The sequence below is a fragment of the Acartia tonsa genome, chromosome 4 (assembly GCF_053477335.1).
Source record: "Acartia tonsa isolate MP-2025a chromosome 4, ASM5347733v1, whole genome shotgun sequence".
Classification (NCBI taxonomy): Eukaryota; Metazoa; Arthropoda; class Copepoda; order Calanoida; family Acartiidae; genus Acartia; species Acartia tonsa.
In genome coordinates this window covers 13,005,550-13,025,675 of record NC_137263.1, presented here as the reverse complement: position 1 = coordinate 13,025,675, position 20,126 = coordinate 13,005,550, and the positions used below count along the sequence as shown (strand labels likewise).

At 33.5% G+C, this 20,126-nt stretch overlaps 1 protein-coding gene across 2 annotated transcripts in view; it reads left to right on the top strand.

Annotated features, from left to right (window-relative positions):
• Positions 1–18,353, top strand: part of LOC145316135 (protein tweety-like) — a 38,626-nt gene extending 20,273 nt beyond the window's left edge. Inside the window, exons 3-12 of one of the 2 annotated variants that reach the window (XM_080156455.1) lie at positions 3,812–3,979; positions 4,395–4,487; positions 8,942–9,087; positions 10,124–10,326; positions 11,581–11,711; positions 12,191–12,372; positions 12,674–12,833; positions 13,077–13,315; positions 13,573–13,776; positions 15,334–18,353. In XM_080156455.1, coding sequence (XP_080012581.1) covers positions 3,812–3,979; positions 4,395–4,487; positions 8,942–9,087; positions 10,124–10,326; positions 11,581–11,711; positions 12,191–12,372; positions 12,674–12,833; positions 13,077–13,315; positions 13,573–13,776; positions 15,334–15,532 — 1,725 coding nt within the window. In that variant the 3' untranslated portion in view covers positions 15,533–18,353. The remainder of the gene's footprint in view (positions 1–3,811; positions 3,980–4,394; positions 4,488–8,941; positions 9,088–10,123; positions 10,327–11,580; positions 11,712–12,190; positions 12,373–12,673; positions 12,834–13,076; positions 13,316–13,572; positions 13,777–15,333) is intronic. The other variant, XM_080156456.1, reaches the window with a different exon arrangement.
• Positions 18,354–20,126: the final 1,773 nt, after the last annotated feature.

Sequence of the window (20,126 nt, the reverse complement as noted above, 5' to 3'; positions counted from 1 at the left end):
AACTCTCGATGGCTAGTGAAATTTTAATAGAACTTAAAAAACTTACTTCTTTATTTCATAGGAGAAAGTTTTTATTTAACCTTTATTTTATGTTGAGTGACACAAATTAACTATATCTTTGCCATAATCATAACAATTAAAAATGTATTGCAAATAAATTGTGCAAAAAAAACTAAAGCATTTTTAATATATTCAAAAAGTATATTTAAAAACAAAGTTGTATGAATATTTAGCACTAAAACAGGGATGACAACATACTTAAAAGCGAAGATTAATAAATAATACGATTTTTAAACTCTCCAGAATATTTTTTTGGAGTTGAAATTGATAGGACCACTTTTAACATCCCTAATAGGTACCTGTTGTGCTATAAATACAAACTGCCGGCCCCATAAGTAGACAAGCTGTGCACTCAACAACATTGAATATCTAATTTATAATATTTGCAAGCTACAATTAATATATAGTTGTAAAGGCTATGCATACTTAATATTTATATTTCTCTCTTTCATCCCATCCCTCCCTCCCCCTTTTCTCTCAAATAGATGCTCTAACGTTCCAGCAAAAATTCTTTAATGAATCTTAACTCACAAGAACCTGCGACTGTTGTTTAACATTTAGTGCATCCGCTCGTCTTCTAAGAGGTAATGCGTTCGATTCTTGGCCCCCTCCGCTTATTTTCTAAAGACGTATAAGTTGTTCTTTCTGCTGCTTTGTCAGGAACGCGATATTAAAAGTAAAAGTAAGGGAAAGGCCTATGCCTAGAATAGATGCACTTCTTTCCATGTTAGGACTTTCAGACAAAAGTCGTACAATCTAAGGGATGGTTGTTCACTTGCGACTTACTCTTAAAGTCTCGCTTTACATTGTTATCAAGGTATAACCTACTAGGACAACTATTACCATAAGAATCGCAACTATTAATAAAATATTGAACATGAAAAATTGTGAGACAGTTCATTAAAATCCGTCATTTAATGAAAAAAGATATATAATTTATTTATCTAATTTACTTTGTTGTAAATATATACAGACAGGTCCTAGTAATGGATTAGCTAAGAAAATGGATATTGAATATACATGGATATTATGACAGGGGAAATTTTTTGTCAATATAGGTTGCTAACATGGACACTTATTGGTCAGTTCGTCCATAGGAGGGGGAAGGTGATTGGTTAACGGGAGTGTATGCGGGGATCATTATTTTAGCCAGCTACAAGTTTCACTTTATTAGAATACGTGATAATCTGGTGTAAAATCCAATAAACTCATCTATTTCAGTTCTTTAATTCACTTTGTATATCCGTCTTTAGTCCTATGGTGGAAATGTGATTTTCCTGCTGATTAAAATGGAATGGTTTTTTCTTTTGAAGAGCATCAAGTGTAAACTTACTTGGATCTTTTGGTCATGGTCATTTTATCTCTCTCTTTATACTCACAACGTTGAAATATTTTTGTCTGTTTAATAAAACATCCAATCCTCCCCCCCCCCCCCTAGCTTGCTACCCCTTTATTCTCAATTATACTTGTTAAAAGCAAAGCGTTTCTTTAATTAAGGTCGGTCCGTCCGCCCGTCCATACATTTTAAACATGTTGACTTGTAACTTTTTTAAATACCTAACAAATTTTTAATGTGATATAATAATTCGGTTGATCTGGATTTTGGAATACTGATTCCTAGGCCAATAAAGTACAATGTTCTAAGCGGAACATCTCTATAATCAAGTACTAAAAATGTAAGAATGTCTTTAAACATTAACTGTATTTAAGCAGCTTTCAATTTTGTTACTACTTTTATACATTTATATTCTGATTATTCAGTTCTGACACTTTGACAAGTGTTAATGTTCGTTTGTCCTACCATTCTAGAGCTTCGCTTTTATGGATGTTGTAATCCTTGTTATATGTATGTATTGTATATATTCAAAATTCTACAGAGAAGCTAGAAAGGGAAAGATATGAGAGGATGTTTATTCATTCTATTCATTTTCTCCCCCCCCCCCCCCCCCTTGCAGAGGAAGAAGGATCAGGGATCTAAAGGGATAAGAAAATGGCTGATATATTATAGTACTTCCACTATGATCGATACAGAAATTTAACCCTTCTGTAGATTAAATTAGTGGTTGAAACGTTTATACACTCAACTTAATTTTCTCCCCCCCTTGCAAAGGAATAAGGATCAGGGAACTAAAGGGATAAGACAATAGCTGATATATTGAAGTACATCCCCAATGATGATGCACATATGTACCCCTTCTGTAGATTAAAATTAGTGGTTGAAACGTTTATACACTCAACTTAATTTTCTCCCCCCCTTGCAAAGGAATAAGGATCAGGGAACTAAAGGGATAAGACAATAGCTGATATATTGAAGTACATCCCCAATGATAATGCACATATGTACCCCTTCTGTAGATTGGTTTAAACGTTTAAACACTCATCATAATTAACCAATCAAAATTCAAAAAGTTCTCAAAGTTGTTAAGCCAACGAATAAGAAAACGTTATTGTAAAACTTTGGGGACTAGCCTGATATTATGTACAATTTCAAGAAAGTCAATTTAAAAAGCTCTGTGTAAATCAATAAGAAGAAAAATCCTCTCCAATCCCCCCTTTGTTTTAATCTCATTTTGATTAATGAAACATGAAAACACAGTTAGCTTTTTCATTTCACAGGGAATAGGTTTTTCATAGAGACTGATCTTGTTTTATTGCAATCTTTATCCCCAATTCTGTCCCAACAACAAATGAACTGGTACAATGCAGGGAGTTTAAGTGATAAGAAAATGGAAGTTAAGTTTATGTATATTAAAATTAGGATTGGAAAGATTATCCCCAAAGTGCTTACGGGAACATAGAAACCCTTCTTCCCGCCCCCTTCTTAAATATTAAAATTATTTTAAAAACAAGGCTTCTTTGCTCGTACCTTAAGTTATTATCGCCTACGAATGACAAAACTTTTTAATGTAACGTTGGTTACCAGTAAGATTTCCAGTCCAATATCCCCTCCCTGGCTGGGTACAATGTGTCTGGAATAAAATTATATTCAGGGCATACTCCATAGTCAAGTTTGTAGTTATTTCTTACAAGAATCTAAAGGGATAAGACAATGGCAGATAAATTGATGTATATCCCCTACGATAATACAAAAATTACCCTTTCTACTGATTAGAATTAGTTGTATTGTCTGAAAACTCAACTTAATGAAACAACAAATCAAAATTCACTTTAGTCTCTAAAGTTGTTAGGGTAACGAAAAATAAAACATTATTATAAAACTAGTGTAATAAACAACCCATTGTCCCCTCTCTTTTTGTATTTCTTAATAAACTCGTCTAATGCAATGAATAAAGTGCATTTTCTTTAAAGTGGATTTTTTTTATTAAATTCCAAATTCAAGATTTTAGAAAATGTTTGACATATTGATATTAAACTACACTTTATCAAAATTTGAGCAATTTAATGATAGGAAAGGTCAAGTATAGCTCATAAAGAACCAATGGGTAATAAATATCCTAAAATATAGAAAATACCTGTATATTGTGGCAGAGCAAACAAATCCATGTTGGAACTTCTACATCCCAACTAATCAATAGAGAATTTCTTCTTGGGGATTACTTAAATCTGTACAAGTATTTATATTTCTGTTATTAATCTGTAACCTTCTAAAGAGCTTGATAACAACAAACTAGTATTTAGTAATTTACTAAAGAATATACATCTCATTGCATTAAAATTCTATTAAAAAAAGGCTATCTGGTATGAATTTGTTCAAATCTCAACGTCAATTTATTTTCAATTTTATTTTCAGAAACGGAAATCTCGACCAGTGCGGTGCTGTTTATCCTTCTTTTCCCTGGTGTGTATAGCAGCCCTGGGGGCAGGCTTCTGGGGCAACCATCTCGTACACGAGGAGACGGACAAGTTTGTTCAGGCCACACAGCAGATGGCCAGGCTGGTCGACCATGCTCAAACTCAGGTATAAGTTTTGATTGTTGTTTTTTAGAAAGCTCCTTTTTTTCAAAACGCGATGAAAATCCATGCCTTCGACCCAGGGATCTAAAGGGATAAAACAATAGCCGATAAATTGATGTACATCCTCAATGATGAAACACAAAATTACAGCTTCTCTAGATTACAATTAGTGGTTAGTTAAAAGGTTTGGACACTCAACTTAATAACCCAACCAATCAAAGTTTAATAAAAGTCTCTATATTTGTTAAGCCAAAGAAAATATGATACCAGTTTTGTTAGTCCAGCCCTTCGGTCCCTCGGGGCTAAAAAATTGGTTTTTATCTTATAATTTCAATTCTAATTTCCGCAGAAAGATGTCTATAATACGATGCAATAAAAATTAATTTTGTATTAAATTATTAATATTTGTTTGTTTTCAGGCCCAAAAGTTTAATGATGTGTTGTCGCAGCACGTGATGGGAAATGCCAACAACCTTTATGATGGTCCTTTCCAGAAAGTTGGACCTTACAAGGTAAAGTTGTCCGCAGCTGGAAAGAAAAGACACTTTAATAGCTGCTTTTTCGGCCATGGCTAACAGCTCTTTAACTTAAAGGGGGGGGGGAAATGTGGTGACTCGTCACACGACATACCAGCAATTTTATTTTGGATGCTACTCCCTTAGTTTTAGAGATAATTGGATGAAATCTTTTGGGCTGGGTCACTAATTACCCCAACTAGTGGTATCTTTAAAAAAAAAACGGCGGCGGGACCGCCGCTCCCGCCGTCCGCCGCCGTTTTCCGCCGCCACCAAAATTTTTTTTTTTATTGCATTTCTCGCCGAATTAGGCAATTTGGAATCATTTGAGACCATGTTATTTTTTTCAAAAATTTTTCCCCTTACAAGCAACCCTGCGGTAATTCTCCTGTGATTTTGAAGATATTGAAACAAAATCTTTTTAGGTTGGTAAGTAAAAAATATTTGAATTAAGAAAACGGCGGCGGGACCGGCGGAACCGCCGCTCCCGCTGTCCGCCGCCGATTTCCGCCGCCAACAAAAAATTTTTTTTTTGCATTTCTCGCCGAATTAGGCAATTTAGAATCATTTGAGACCATGTTATTTTTTTCAAAAATTTTTCCCCCTACAAATTTTCAAATTCTCGTATATCAAGGTATATCTTAAATTCAGTACTTCTCCTGTGCTTTTGAAGATATTGGAACAAAATCTTTTTTGATGGGTCAGTAATAAATATTTGAATAAAAAACGGCGGCGGTACCATCGCTCCCGCCGTTTTCCGGCGCCAATTTTTTTTTGCATTTCTCGCCGAATTAGGCAATTTGGAATCAACCTACCTAAAATATTTTGTTTAAATATCTTTTAAAGCACAGGAGTACCAATGATTTTAAGATATACCTTGAAAGTCCCCCCGCAGGGTTGCTTGTAAGGAGAAAAATTTTTGAAAAAAATAACATGGTCCCAAATGATTTTGAATTGCCTAATTCGGCGAGAAATGCAATAAAAAAATTTTTTTTGGTAGCGGCGGAAAACGGCGGTGGCGGCGGAAAACGGCGGGAGCGGCGGTCCCGCCGCCATTTTCCGCGGTGGTACCTCTGCCATTTTTTATTTAAATATTTTTTACTGACATACCTAAAAAGATTTTGTTTCAATATCTTTAAAAGCACAGAAGTAGCACTGTATTTAAGATATACCTTGATAAACGATAATTTGAAAAAATGACTAAGTCCCCCCGCAGGGTTGCTTGTAAGGGGAAAAATTTTTGAAAAAAATAACATGGTCTCAAATGATTCCAAATTGCCTAATTCGGCGAGAAATGCAATAAAAAAATTTTTTTGGTGGCGGCGGAAAACGGCGGCGGACGGCGGGAGCGGCGGTCCCGCCGCCGTTTTCTTAATTCAAATATTTTAAACTTACCAACCTAAAAAGATTTTGTTTCAATATCTTCAAAATCACAGGAGAATTACTGTATTTAAGATATACCTTGATAAACGATAATTTGAAAAAAAACGACTAAGTCCCCCCGCAGGGTTGCTTGTAAGGGGAAAAATTTTTGAAAAAAATAACATGGTCTCAAATGATTCCAAATTGCCTAATTCGGCGAGAAATGCAATAAAAAAATTTTTTTTGGTGGCGGCGGAAAACGGCGGCGGACGGCGGGAGCGGCGGTCCCGCCGCCGTTTTCTTAATTCAAATATTTTAAACTTACCAACCTAAAAAGATTTTGTTTCAATATCTTCAAAATCACAGGAGAATTAGGGTAACGTGGGGTAAATGCGGTAGGGGGGTCTAATTCCGGTCACTCGACCAACTTTTTTAAAACCGTTTTTTAACGGTGTTCTAAACGTTTGCGAGAGATCTTCAGAAAAGCAAAGTTGTAGTTTATTGCCTATACTTTCATTTCTTACTTCAGCAAATTTTTGTCAGATCACTCCTTCTATGATTTTTTTGCCCTCAAAAAGTTGCAAAAAATTTGCAAAAAAAAATTTTCAAAATAGGCCATGTTCAACCTAAAATTGTGAAAAAATGGTAAGTCCTATTGACCCGCGGGTTTTTGTAAAATGAAAGATATGGCATTCATTTATCGTTTGCAATTGGAGGCGTTGTTCTAACTTGATTTTTTCATAATTTTTTTTTCGTCTCAAAAATATGGTCAATTCCGGTCACTTTTTTTACTTTTTTTTATTACTGTATTTATAAATTTATAATACCCTAATTTTTTTTTCAGGTGATCTGGAAGCATGAACAACCTAAATGCATGACCTAAGCTTTAATCATTGCCTTGCCTGTTGTGTGATGTACATTATTGGTCATTTTACTGCTTGTATTATGTCATGTTTTGTTGCCTAAGCTTTTCAATTTGTAAAGACATTTAAAATTTTTCAGACACATTTTTATAGTAATGGGAAGAGTATATCACCCAAAGGAACGCCTTAAATATTTGCCTGAAGATGTATCAGCTGCATTGGCTCATGTAAGAAGGGGTATGTCTATTAGAAAGACCGCTAGAAGATTTAAAATCCCATAGGAAACCCTTGCATCTTTTTCGTATAAGAGGGTGTTCGTGATTTTTGCGCGGTTTTGATTTTTTATGTCAAATCGGCTAGGATTAAGCTAGAAAGGTGTTTAAGGTGTCTATAGAAAGCTCTTTGCATGTCCTAACAAAAACTCCCCAGGATATGGGTTCTATCTCCAAGATTTAGAGTACATATTCAAAATTTTGCATTTTCAAAATTCCTGTTGCATAAAATGTGTTGAAATATTAGAGTTAGACCCCATATCATTTCGAGTTAATTGTCAGGCATGTAATTTTGCATCTTTAGACACCTTAACCACCCTTGTAGGTCAATCCTAGCCAATTTGAGACAAGAAAAATTGTATCAAAAACTGCTGTCAAAACTGGCAGGATTTTTAAAATTAAAAATTTTTTGGGAAAAAATCACTTTTTTCAAGAAATTCCAAGACCTGCGAATCAGAAATTGCCTCTAATTTATGTATAAAGCTTAAAAAAACCTAATCATATAATAAAAAGTATGATTTTTTTTAAAAAGTTTGCATGAAAAAAATTGATGTTTTTTTTTGCGATTTTACCGACTTTTTTAAAATGGGGAAAATGTTGTCAAAAAATTGTCTGATCTGCATGCGACTAGTACTGTTAGAAAGCTAATGACCTCAGCTTTCTACTCATAGTTTAATATTTAAAAAAAAAATATTTTAAGGGGGTGTTCCACCCCCCCAAAGTCAACTGACCGGAATAGCCCCACCGGTGGGGTTATTCCGGTATAGGCCAACCGCCGCCCTTTAAACCGATTTTTGACCGACTTCTAGTTGCGAGATCTTAATGGGACCAAGACAGGCTTCTTCGTTATTGCCATATCGTTCATTTGCACTCTTAAAAACCGGAAAAAGTTTTTGGGAAGTATGTTTTTTTTTAAGTTGAAGAAAAAAATTGACCGGAATTACCCCACGTTACCCTACTGTATTTAAGATATACCTTGATTAACGATAATTTGAAAAAAATGACTAAGTTCCCCCGCAGGGTTGCTTGTAAGGGGAAAAATTTTTGAAAAAAATAACATGGTCTCAAATGATTCCAAATTGCCTAATTCGGCGAGAAATGCAATAAAAAAAATTTTTTTGGTGGCGGCGGAAAACGGCGGCGGACGGCGGGAGCGGCGGTCCCGCCGCCGTTTTTTTAAAGATACCACTAGTTGGGGTAATTAGTGACCCAGCCCAAAAGATTTCATCCAATTATCTCTAAAACTAAGGGAGTAGCATCCAAAATAAAATTGCTGGTATGTCGTGTGACGAGTCACCACATTTCCCCCCCCCCCTTTTCCGTCTGTCCCATCAATGATTTCTTTAATACCTAAATGTGTGATATTTTTATTTTGCATCAAAGATAGACGTCTGAAATTGTGTGTGATTATTCCCATGATTAAAACTGGATAGTTACTTTTTCCAGTTTTCTATTTACTTTTTGTCATACATTATCCAAGGTTTTAAATATCACATCTTTACTGAAAAGTAGGTATTTTTTTAATGTCTCTAGTCTGACGTGATACTAGACTGGCTCAAATCTGATATACAGTGATCACAGTCCACTTTCGCAGTAGTTTATAACTATCATTCTGGTTAGGTTATAGAAAATACCTAAATCAATTTCGTACCTACCTAACAAATAAAGACAAAACTGTGAAATGTACTAAATATAAAAATTTAATGAATAAATATACCTAGTTAAAAGCTGTAAAAATTTGATTATCTTTAACAACCTAGGTACATAATTAAAAACATTAAGAAGCCTTTTCTATTTTTTTAATGCTACTCGCAACATAAAACCATGTTTGACAGATAAACAGTTTTTCATTGATGAAAATGTCTAAATCTTAATCTTCTACCTAGTTTTTTTTTATCTCTACTTAATTATCTTTGTATCAAAAGAAGATTATCTTACTGTTATTATTTCCCAGGATGAAGGTGAACACAGAAAGCTGAAAGAGAAGACCGAGTTTGTGCTGCACAACATCTCGCACGGCCTGAAGAACATGGACAAGGTCAGGCTCAGGATCAGGGACAAGCAGGACAAACCTATCACATTCAAACAAATTCCAAAGAGGTAAGAAATCCAAAATTTTTGTCCTATACCTAGCAAATATTTGACAAAATATATCGAAATTTGCATAAATCAAAAAGGATTTTTTCTCATAACAAATTATGACATCCAATACTGCCTAAGGAGGTAACAAAGCTCGTCAAACACCATTTCTAGAAATATCCCTTTTTATGAGCGCAGCTTTTCTATATCAAGGACAAAACAATTACCATTAGTATAATTACTAGGTTTTATCAGGGATCTAAAGGAATAAGATAATGGAATATAGATTGATGTACGTCTCCAATGATGATATACAAAATTATCCCATCTGTAGAATACCAGAAGTCCTCAAAAGTATTAAGCCAACGAATAAGAAAACGTTAATTAAATACTTTGAAGACCAGTCTAATAAACAGCCCATTGTCTCCTTCCTTCCTGTGGTTTTGTGATGATATTTAGCCAATTATAAAGAAATAATAGGATTGGAAGTTACTTCATCCATTCATTCTTGATTATCATTTTTGAAATTGTAAGCAATTTATTTTTGCTACACTTCATATTGATCTAATTGTTATTTTATATTAATCGTTTTTATCACAATTTAATAATTTAAGATTATATAATTGAAATAGAATTAGTAATCATACTTGCAAGAAATTTTACACCAATAAACTTATTCACTTCTAATCCTGATATTTGATATCTTATCTTTTTTTCCTAAACAATTTCAGTATATTACTTGTTGATAAGGGATAAGACATGATGTACACTCCCATTTATGATAAACAAAATTACCCTTTCTGTATGTTAAAATAATTGTTTAAAAAGTTCAGATACTGCTAGCTTGCACATTCCCAAGTGCCTAAGCTTCTAAGTCAACGAATTAGAGAACTTGTGATTAAACTTCAAAACTTGTATATTTCACAGTCTAATAACTCCCTGTCTGAAAAATTGCCTTATCCGTCCAACTGCCTTTTTTCTTATGCGTAATACCAATAATTATTTTTATTTTCATAAAACTATTCATTAAAGTAACCAAAAATTGTAAAATTTTCAGTGTTGACGGTATTGAGACTATAAGATGGCCAGTGACCATGTGCTTTCTGGGCGTCTGCTCCCTCTTCTGTCTCCTCCTATTCATCGGTGCCATCATCCACAGCAGGGGAACTCTCATTGTCTTCTCTGTCTGCGGTCTCTTCTCCATAATTGTGCTGTGGCTGCTGGCGGCTATTTATATTACCCTGGCAGTTGCTATTGCAGGTATTTTATTTTTTTTTACATTTGGTATAGGGGGTTTGGGGAGATACTACCCCTTGGACAAGGCTTTCATTCAGGAATTTCCCTTAAAACCTTTATATTTTGCAATGATAAGTAATGGATATAGAATGCATGTGGATATTATGACAGGGGGAAATTTGTCAGCTATTTAATTTTCTAACATGGACATCATTTATTGGCCAATTCGTTCATCCAGTAGGAGGGGTGGGGATGGGGTAAAGGGGGTGGATGAGGGATCGTTATTTTAGTTAGCTACAAGTTTCACTTTATTAGAGTACATGATAATCTGGTATAAGATCCAAGTAATAATAAATCCTTTGATCATTAAGTACAGTCGTTTACATTTTCTTAGCGGGCAAATAGACATCCCAAATCTGTGGTGGATTATATTAGTGGCAATATTTTTTCATACTCAACTGATGAATAAGAAATAGATCAATAGATACGATAGAACTTTATGTTATAAAGTAAAAATGCAATTTAAATATTTATTTTCAATGATATACTTTTTAAGAAAGCACATAAATTGTAAATATTCTATTAGATATTCTACTACAGCTATCCTAAACATTTAAAATTGAAAAGTTTTCAGTTAGATCTGAAACTTATCTTTTGATGTAGGTTAAAGTATTTATAAATTCACAAACAAATACAAGTAAGGCTGCAACTCTTTATAATTAAATGTTGAATATCAGAGACGTTTACAGGAATTGTTTAAGATATTTTTTGGTTTCGCTTCGAAACCGATTAATATCCGGTTGATTAGAACCGGTTCTCAGCCATAATGAAAAACTATGTATAGCATTGTTTTATTTCCAGTTTTCTACGAATATAAAAATGTATAATCATAAGATTAAAAACAGTCATTTTAGCTCGTGCCTTCGGCATCTCAGGCGTAATAAAACCTGGTTTTAATCTTATAATGGTACATTTTTATATCCGCAGAAAGCTGTTGATAATATAATGCGATAAATAACTATTATTGGCCCCAGAAATAAATTGAATCGCATTGTAATATTGACAATTTTTCGCGGAGAGTAAAATTAAAAATTAATAATCTATTCCTGATTTTTTTTTGTTTTTATTATTCTGCCTTTTTGTTAAAATTACATTATAAAAGTTGACAATTATCAGCATCACTTTCGGATACCCTTCTAACCTTTAATTAATCTAACCTAAAATAAGCATAAAAATGTTTGTTGTCCATATCATGCAATTTATATAATTTTTGTTTAGATTTCTGTACTGATCCAAAGATCTGGTTGGAGCGAACCCTGTACAGCCGGTATAATTTGTCTGGGGAAATATCAGATTACTACCTGGCCTGCTCACCAACGAAGACCAGCCCCTTTCAGGAAGGACTTGAGGTAAGAGTTGCTACGCTTCCCAATGATTTACAGTTTTGTCAGTTTATTGTAAAAAAACTATTGTTAAAGTTTTTACAACAACTTTTACTGCAAACAGATTATTATATTCTTTTTATAGAATCATAGATTACTAGTTGCTTCGCCTAAATCCTTTGCGGAAATGCGGAGGGATCTAAAAAGTAGTTTGAATATTCCCATATTATTTGAAAAGTAAAATACGGGACCATCAGTTTCCGATAGGTATCTTCAGCTTCAGACAAAAATAACTTACTACTTTATATCATAAGAATGTTGAAAAGCCTTTTCCATTAAGAATAAACATGATTACCCTATACTTAGATTAAAATTTTGGGTTGAAAAGTTTTTACACTGCTAGTTTAAACCAACCAATTAAGATTAATAAAAGTACCCAATGTTTTTAAACCAATGAATGAGAGAACGTGATAATATTATATATCTTATAATATTGTATTTATTAGGAGGCCCAACGAGCAGTAATGTCAATTGACAACTACGTGAAGGGTGTGAGCTCAATCTCTCGCACCCTGTACTCAGACACGCAACTGAACCCTCAACTTGACCACATGGTGCAGGCCTCACAGCAAACCATTGACATCATGGGAGAGCTTAACAACAGTCTCAAGTGCGACCAACTTTACAGGTATAGAGGAGATCCGGTTTATTCAAAATTGAATAGACCCTTTCGTCGTATTTTCAGAGTAGTTTTTATAGCAGGGGCTAGAAATAGGAGAAAAGCTACTTTGAAAATACAACGAAACGCCCATTAATAGCCATTTGAAATTTTCTTTGCATTATAGTAGTATTATTTCAAGTTTTTGATTAATTTCTTCCAGTTCTCATATGAAACTTCAAAAACCTTATAAATATTTTTTCTTGAAAAAAAACAAAGTCTTGTCTCAAAAAGTTAACTACAAAAACTTAAATTAATCTTTATTTACTAGGTTGTACAACAGTGCCCTCGTGGCGGCATGTGACCAAGGATTGTTTGGTTTGGTAATTATGATGATTTCCGCGGCATTATGCGCACTCGTCTTCACTGTTCTCGTCTGGTGTAACTCACACACATGGATTTATTTCAAACACAAAGGAAAATATGTTAAGGTAGGTTCTACAAATAATTTTAATTACCTAGGGTTGCAGAGTAAATTTTTTACATTTTTTCATATTCTAAGATTTATAGGTATTCCTAATTTTTTATTAAGACAAACAGTCATGTAATGGCTAAGAGTTTCTTTAAGATGTAAATGAATACTTAATAACATATATTTTAATCTTTAAACCTTATATTTTGATTTATTCTTATCAAGTTTGCAATAAATGTCACTTAAAATTAAATATATTTAGGTTGAAGACCAGGACCCGTACATGCCCCTATCCACAATAGACCGTGGTAGGACAAGCACTCTTGGCCCTGGTCCCCCCACCTACCAAAGATCCCGAACTATCCACACCCCGCCGCAGACTCCCCCGTACCACGGCACCCTGAATGGCCACAGCCAGCCCAAGTTTCCTGGAAAGAATGGAACTCTGGACGGGATGGGGAATGTTGCTGCCCCTCCCCCAACTATACATGCTGGTGTTGGGTAAGATTTTTAAAATTTGTAACATTTTTTAATTGTGTGTGCGTGTGATTGAAATGCCCGTTCCCCATATTTTACACTGAATATAACATCCCTAGATTTTTAAAATATACTCTTCAAAGTCCCTTATTACTTGATAATTTTGTATTTTGCAATTTGAGGGACATTGTTGAGATCATAAGCAACATTTTATACTAAATAAAAAAAAAACCTTTAGCAATAACTAAAAAATACTAACGATGGTTGTGTTCCTCACCTAGTTACGGTCACATCGGCACCCTGAACCGCGGCAAAGGACTCGGAGGCATGCCCGGAGGAATGCCTGGAGGTATGCCCGGTGGAATGCCCCACGGAATGTCTGGAACTTTACCTGGAGGTGGCCACCACCCAGGCCAGGGCTTCCTGAATCCCGGCCACACAACACTTGGACGCCAACCTATGAAACAAAATTCTACCTACTCGACGTAATTTTCTACTACTTGGCATGATTCATGTTTTGTGTATAGAATTAACTTTAGATAGATGTTTAATAACCTGGAGCCAACACATTACATTGCACTTAGTTGATGCATGACTTAACATTTTACTATTTTAAATAACACCCCAAAGATAGTAGGTATTTGGTTTTACATAATTATTAATCAAATCTTTTTTAAATTCAGGACACGGAAATTCTGTTAAAAAATTAATGCATGATTTAAAATTTTTTTTTTTTCATAATTGTGAAGAACTTTTTCCTATATCTTGTTTTTTTTGCATGTTTTATTTTTTTATACACCATTACTCATAAATTTAGATTTTTTATTAGTTAGATTTCTTTTTTTTATAATCTTAGACGACAACGGAAAGAAATATAGACTGAACTACGAATATTTTGTTTTCAATCCTATATGTATGACTAACGGCTACGCCCCCTAGATGCCTCTAGGGGCCCTTGAGCTGGGGGCAGGGAAGAGGAAAGAGGACTTTAAATTGAAGAAAGTAAGGGAAGTCTAGTAAGTCATACAGTTGCGACGCCTTACGCCACTTTCTTTTCTAGGGGCATTTTTTTTCGGGAGGGGGGGGGGGCTGCCCAGCCCCAAAATAGTTATGAACCTTCCCAGGACCTATTGGAAGCTACAACTCAAAGCATAACCATATAGGTTTAGCGTTTAGCTAATTCCTTCGGTCAAGTCACACACACACAAAAATACACATATATCCTGTTACTTTATTATCCTTACTAGCGGCTTCGCCCCTAGCCTCTAGGGGCTTTGTCCCAAGAGGTAATTAAAAAAAATTGGAGATGCAACCACTTATTTCGAACATATTTTTAAAAAAAAACATATTTTGGTGCTGCGAACCATAAATTTGTGGGTTCCCCATAACGCTTTCTTTTCAATCTTTTAATAAATTTTTTTTGGTGGGTTGGGAGTGTTCCACCCCCCAAGAAAATGGCCTAAAACCACCACAGGACCAGTAGGTATATTTCCTGAAGAGCAGAATCCTATCGGTTCAGTGGTTACCGAGATCTTAAGGGACAGACGGGCGGACAGACAGACATCATTCTACTTAGTTTTGGAAATGTTGACGACTAAATAAGTCTGGTGTCGTATAAATGCATGATTCTTTTGACTTCAGATTTATACAAAATTAGCAATTTTTTTTTCATTATTGTCCTAGGAATCATTGTTCCGAAAATCACTTGAATAGGATTATATGATACCAAAATTATTGTCAAGACAGTTAAAAATTAGTATATTTTTATTGGACGGTTATAGAGTTAGTGCGCTTTCTAAATCGTACTTAATTGTTACAGGAACTATCATCAAAAGTTTGAAATTGATAGGACAATTTTAACATGCCAAACTTGGAAAATAAGATATAAATGTGACCCTGATTGATTATAAAAGAAGGCTGCCCTATTAAAATTGTTTGGATCAATAATAAGTGCAAATGAATTTCTTGGAACTATCTCTTTTGTATTAAGATACAACCATCTGTTTAAAAAGTGTTAAAGTTCATCATATTAATATTTTCAGATATGGCGGTGCCGCTGGTATGCCAGGTGCCAGCCAATCCACCACCATGACCCTGGGGCGCAAGGGTCACTACGCCAGCCTCCGGTCAGCGCGCGCCCACCAGGACATGAATGATCTACCGCTGCTGGGCCCCAACCAGGGACAATACGCCACCCTTTCCAAGGGCTGTAAAACGTTAGAGTCTTCAGATTTCTATTAGAAAAGAGACTGGATTTATTTAATATTTCTTGCACTATTCAATTATTAATCTGCCCCCCTAAAAAAAAACACCTTATATTATAATCTGATGCCAAAACTATTTAGAAAGTTAAAATGAAATATGTTACAGTTTTCCCAAAATTTTGTATGTTTGTCTCTGTTCATACCTATTATTAGAATAAAACATGTTGAAGAATCTTTTGAAATATTTTTACGTTTCATATCATTTTTAATATTGTATATGAGAGCTTTTCATAAACATGTAACTAAAAACCTCTGTTATTCATTAAGAATTGTGAGTTTAAACATAATTATCTTATTTCATTTCTTATTCTAAAATATTAAATCTACCTTTTAATATTGGATAAAATGTATACAAATAAAGGACATATTACGCTACACATTTACATTAATTTTGTTAATTTTTCTAAGCAACTTTACATATTTTCCTATAAGAAAATAACTAGCTTCATAAAAAAAATTATGTCTCCGCTGTTCAAAACTTGAAAGTTTTGGTGCCCACAACTGGTTTTCACAAACTCTGTAAATAATTTGTATACCAAATCTTTTTGCATTAAAATTTGCCATACTATTGTTAAATAACATTTGCTATGTATATTATTATTGTATTATTTATGTTAAAAAAAATGATGTTTCTGATTATGGGGCATTTTAGTTCTTTATTTGGTATTTTTTAAAAATTCAGAAAAATAAGGGTAAGAGCCAAAATTTGTCATTCGAAGCAATTTTTTAGTATAATTTGTGACTGAATAATTCTTAAAATCATCGTAGATTTGCAAAATTTCCTTTATATTCTTTTATTATTGTATTTTTTGCAAGATATACAAATATACAAAAAATAATATTACAAACGAAATTTTGAAGAGCTGCCACGATCCTAATCAATTATATACTCACAAAATATATTGTTGGAATGACGCCTTTTGCCCGTTTTATTTAATCTTATTAAAACTTGAAATTTTCTATGCTTATCTTAATTTATTAAATTAAAACTTTGTTTCTATTTGAACCCGCCTAAATTTATAAAAAAAAAATTTATTAATATACAAAAATAAGATACTTTGTAATTTTTAAATTTCTAAAAAGAATTCTTGTTGATTAATGTGAATTGAATATTGGGACTGATATTGTATTGTAATATTGTTTATTTCAGGGCTCGGCATCCACGCGTAAATGTGCGGCTGCCAAGCCCTGGTTTATTTTTAAAAATGTCCTGATTACAAGACTAAATTTCAGGCAATCTCTTTTTTTCAACATTTTTATAATTTATGTTAAAAAAAATTTTACAAGGATCTCACTCAATTAATCAAAGATATTTCAAAATTCTTTTATAAGGTAATTTATAAGGTAATTAAACCCTTTTATTTTAGCTTCAAAAAGTAATTTTTAAAAAAACCTATGCTGTAAACAGTCTTGGGGATAAAGTAAAAATTGATTTTACATTTCTTACACTAAAAAAAATCATGTAGGGAACTTTAATTGCAAAAATATTAAACTAGGTTATTAAAGGGAATGTTTTTTATATAGAAGAAAGTATAATGAAACTGTCATAAATAAGAATACTTTTTTAATAGTGTAAGGAGTTAAAATCATGTATATTCTATGTTATTCATACAGTGCAGCTAATTTAGTTCAGAATATTTTTGTAAAAATAATGTCTTTATGACATTGATATTTATCATTAAAATATTGATTTGTTTTAAATTATTATGTGGATCGAAATACGAAGAAATTCCTTTTTTATGGCAATTTTAGATGACTGAAAAGATGGTCACACAGCTAAAGTTCACACATCATAATCAGCATAAAAAGTTCAAATATCTAAGATTCAATAATGACCAGGAAACGTGCAGTTTATTTTAAACATGCATAAGTTTAATTTTTATGCGCATTATTGTAACCACGCGATTCCTGAGGATTATTGCATCATTTACAGTATCTTATAGTTTGGCCTTAAGCAGACTCAAAAACTACATTTCTTCGTGATTTCGATTTGATTGAATAATTGTATTAGTACATTAGATTATGTTGAGTAGTACAAATAGCATTTTAGTTCATCATATTACACAAACCAAAACTTTACCCTTTTATTGATTGCCATATGATATAACCTGATTTCAAAAAAGACCCATCCCCTAAACAGTAAAATATGTATTTTAATTTTTAAACTAATTTTTGTGTTAGAAATTAGTTATCTTATTTATTCTAAAGGTGAAAGGATTTCAATTGTTTTTTTATTTATGAGTGATTTTTTTCATGCTCTAAATATGAAAATTTGCATGAACTTTTTGATGAGACCACTTGCAAAATAAAAAAAAGTCGAAAAATCTAAAATTCCTCCACCTAATGAAACTGAAATCTAAACTAGAAAAGCTGAAAGTGGAACGCGCCCACAAGTAATCTCTAGTCAAATGATAATATGTATTAAATCATCCGCACGGATATTTGCCATAAATTTTTGTAAATCATCATTGCAAACCATTGCAAAAAAAAAGAACACCGACGCAATATTTTATATTTCATCAAAAAGAAAACAAGGCTCATAAGTTATTTTTGGTGTAGTTTATAAAAAAATGAAAAATAACCCTTAAGACTTGTCATTTTTATACATATTGTTCGTAACTTGTAAAGTTGACCCCAATGCCTGACGGATCATGGGAAGGAATGGTATTTATCATTTGTTTTTATTATATTTCCTTCCTAGTTTCGCTTTGTCAGGCATTGAACCATTTATTTTGACTTATTATTTTGCCTCATTTATTTGTAATTTAGTCTTATCTGAATAAAAATTCTTTCATATATATTCTTTTTTTTTAGTTAAGTTGTTATAGTCGTAACGTATTTATTTAAAGGGATAAGACAATGGCCGTTAAATTGATGTACAATCTTGATGATACGCAAAATTACCCCTTTTGTCGATTACACTTTGTCGTTGAAACGTTTGGACACTCAACTTAATGAGCCAACCAAATAAAATTCATTAAAAGTTATAAGGACAACGAATAAGAAAACGTTATTATAAAATTTTGGGGACTAATGTAATAAACAGCACAATTTCCTCTCCCTCCCTGACACTTCTCGCATGAGTTAAACTTTAAAAGTGGCTGCGGCTCTATCAATTACTGGCTCTAATGGGATGCAGCAGATAACTAGCCTTAAGCTATCCCAGGAATGACGTTGAATTGAATATACGTGAATATTATGACAGAGGAAAATTCTTGTAAATCTAGCTGCTAAAATAGTACTCGTTTATTTATCAGAGCTGGATCTTTAAATCGTTTTTATAGTGCGCTGAATCGGGGCGATTCAGAGGTGATTTGTAGGTGCGCTGGTGGTTAGCCACAGTGCGCCTATAAAACATTGATATTTAAAAGATTTTCGGCGCGGTGTTGTTAAATCGCTTGCGACACTCAATAAAATATCGATCCGCGCCAGTACAACTTTATTACATAAGCCGTGTCAGTAAGGCATTTTATGTAAAATTCCGTGTCAGCATGGTATTTTATATAAAACATTAATATATAATTTATTTTAAAAATAACTATAAAAATGTTTTCACAATAGTTTTGCATTAAAATATTAAAGTAATCAAAAAAAAATATTTATTTATTAAATAAATCACCCCGATTTAAACCGGCAATGCCACTCGGTGAGTGGCGTTGCCGCGCCGGGCCCGCGCCACTGCCCGATTCAAATCGCCCATGCAAATTCGATTTAAAGATTGATATTAATAATTTGATGGTGCGCCAAATGAATCGCCCCGGTTTAAATCACCTATAAACGATTTAAAGATCGAGCTCAGTTCTTTTATCAGGTAGGAAGGAAGGGAGGAATAGTTATATTAGCCCGCTAAAAGTTTTACTTTGCTAGAGAACATGAAAATCTGGTATGTTCGGCCAAGTAATATCCATTATCTCCAGACTGAACAATGTAAACATAAGTGAAGCTTTCCTGTAATGGAGAATTCAATTGATTCAGTAGAAAGCTAGCTCTTGACGCAAAAACAAAGAAAAGTACGAATTGCAGACATTTTGGGGGGACGCTCGGCTAAAAATTGTCTTGTTAAATACAACATATCCTAGATTCTACGGCAAGATTCCTTGTCTTTTGTAATCTGTAACCTTTTTAAGGAATATAGGAAAGGGAAAATGGGTGATTAATTTTATTTTTGATGTCTAGATAAAAGGTTGTTTTCCTGAAAATAGTGACTGCAATAGAAATCAAATATAAGGGTTCTAAGAAAAAAATATTTGAAAATTAGGTAACCATATCTTTTCTGGAGAAAAGAATAGTTATTTCTCGTATCGTATTATAAACGGCTTTCCGCGGATATAGATATACGATGCTAGACATAGTTTTTTCGTATGGATGAGAACCGGTTCCTATCCACCGGATTCGAATGAATACGAGAAACAGTTTTCTCGTATTCATTCGAATCCGGTGGACAGGAACCGGTTATGGAAAAAACTATGTCTAGCATCGTATTATATCCAGCTTTCTACGAATATAAAAATGTACAATCATAAGATAAAAACCAGTTATTTTAGCCCGTGCCTTCGGCACATCGGGACTAA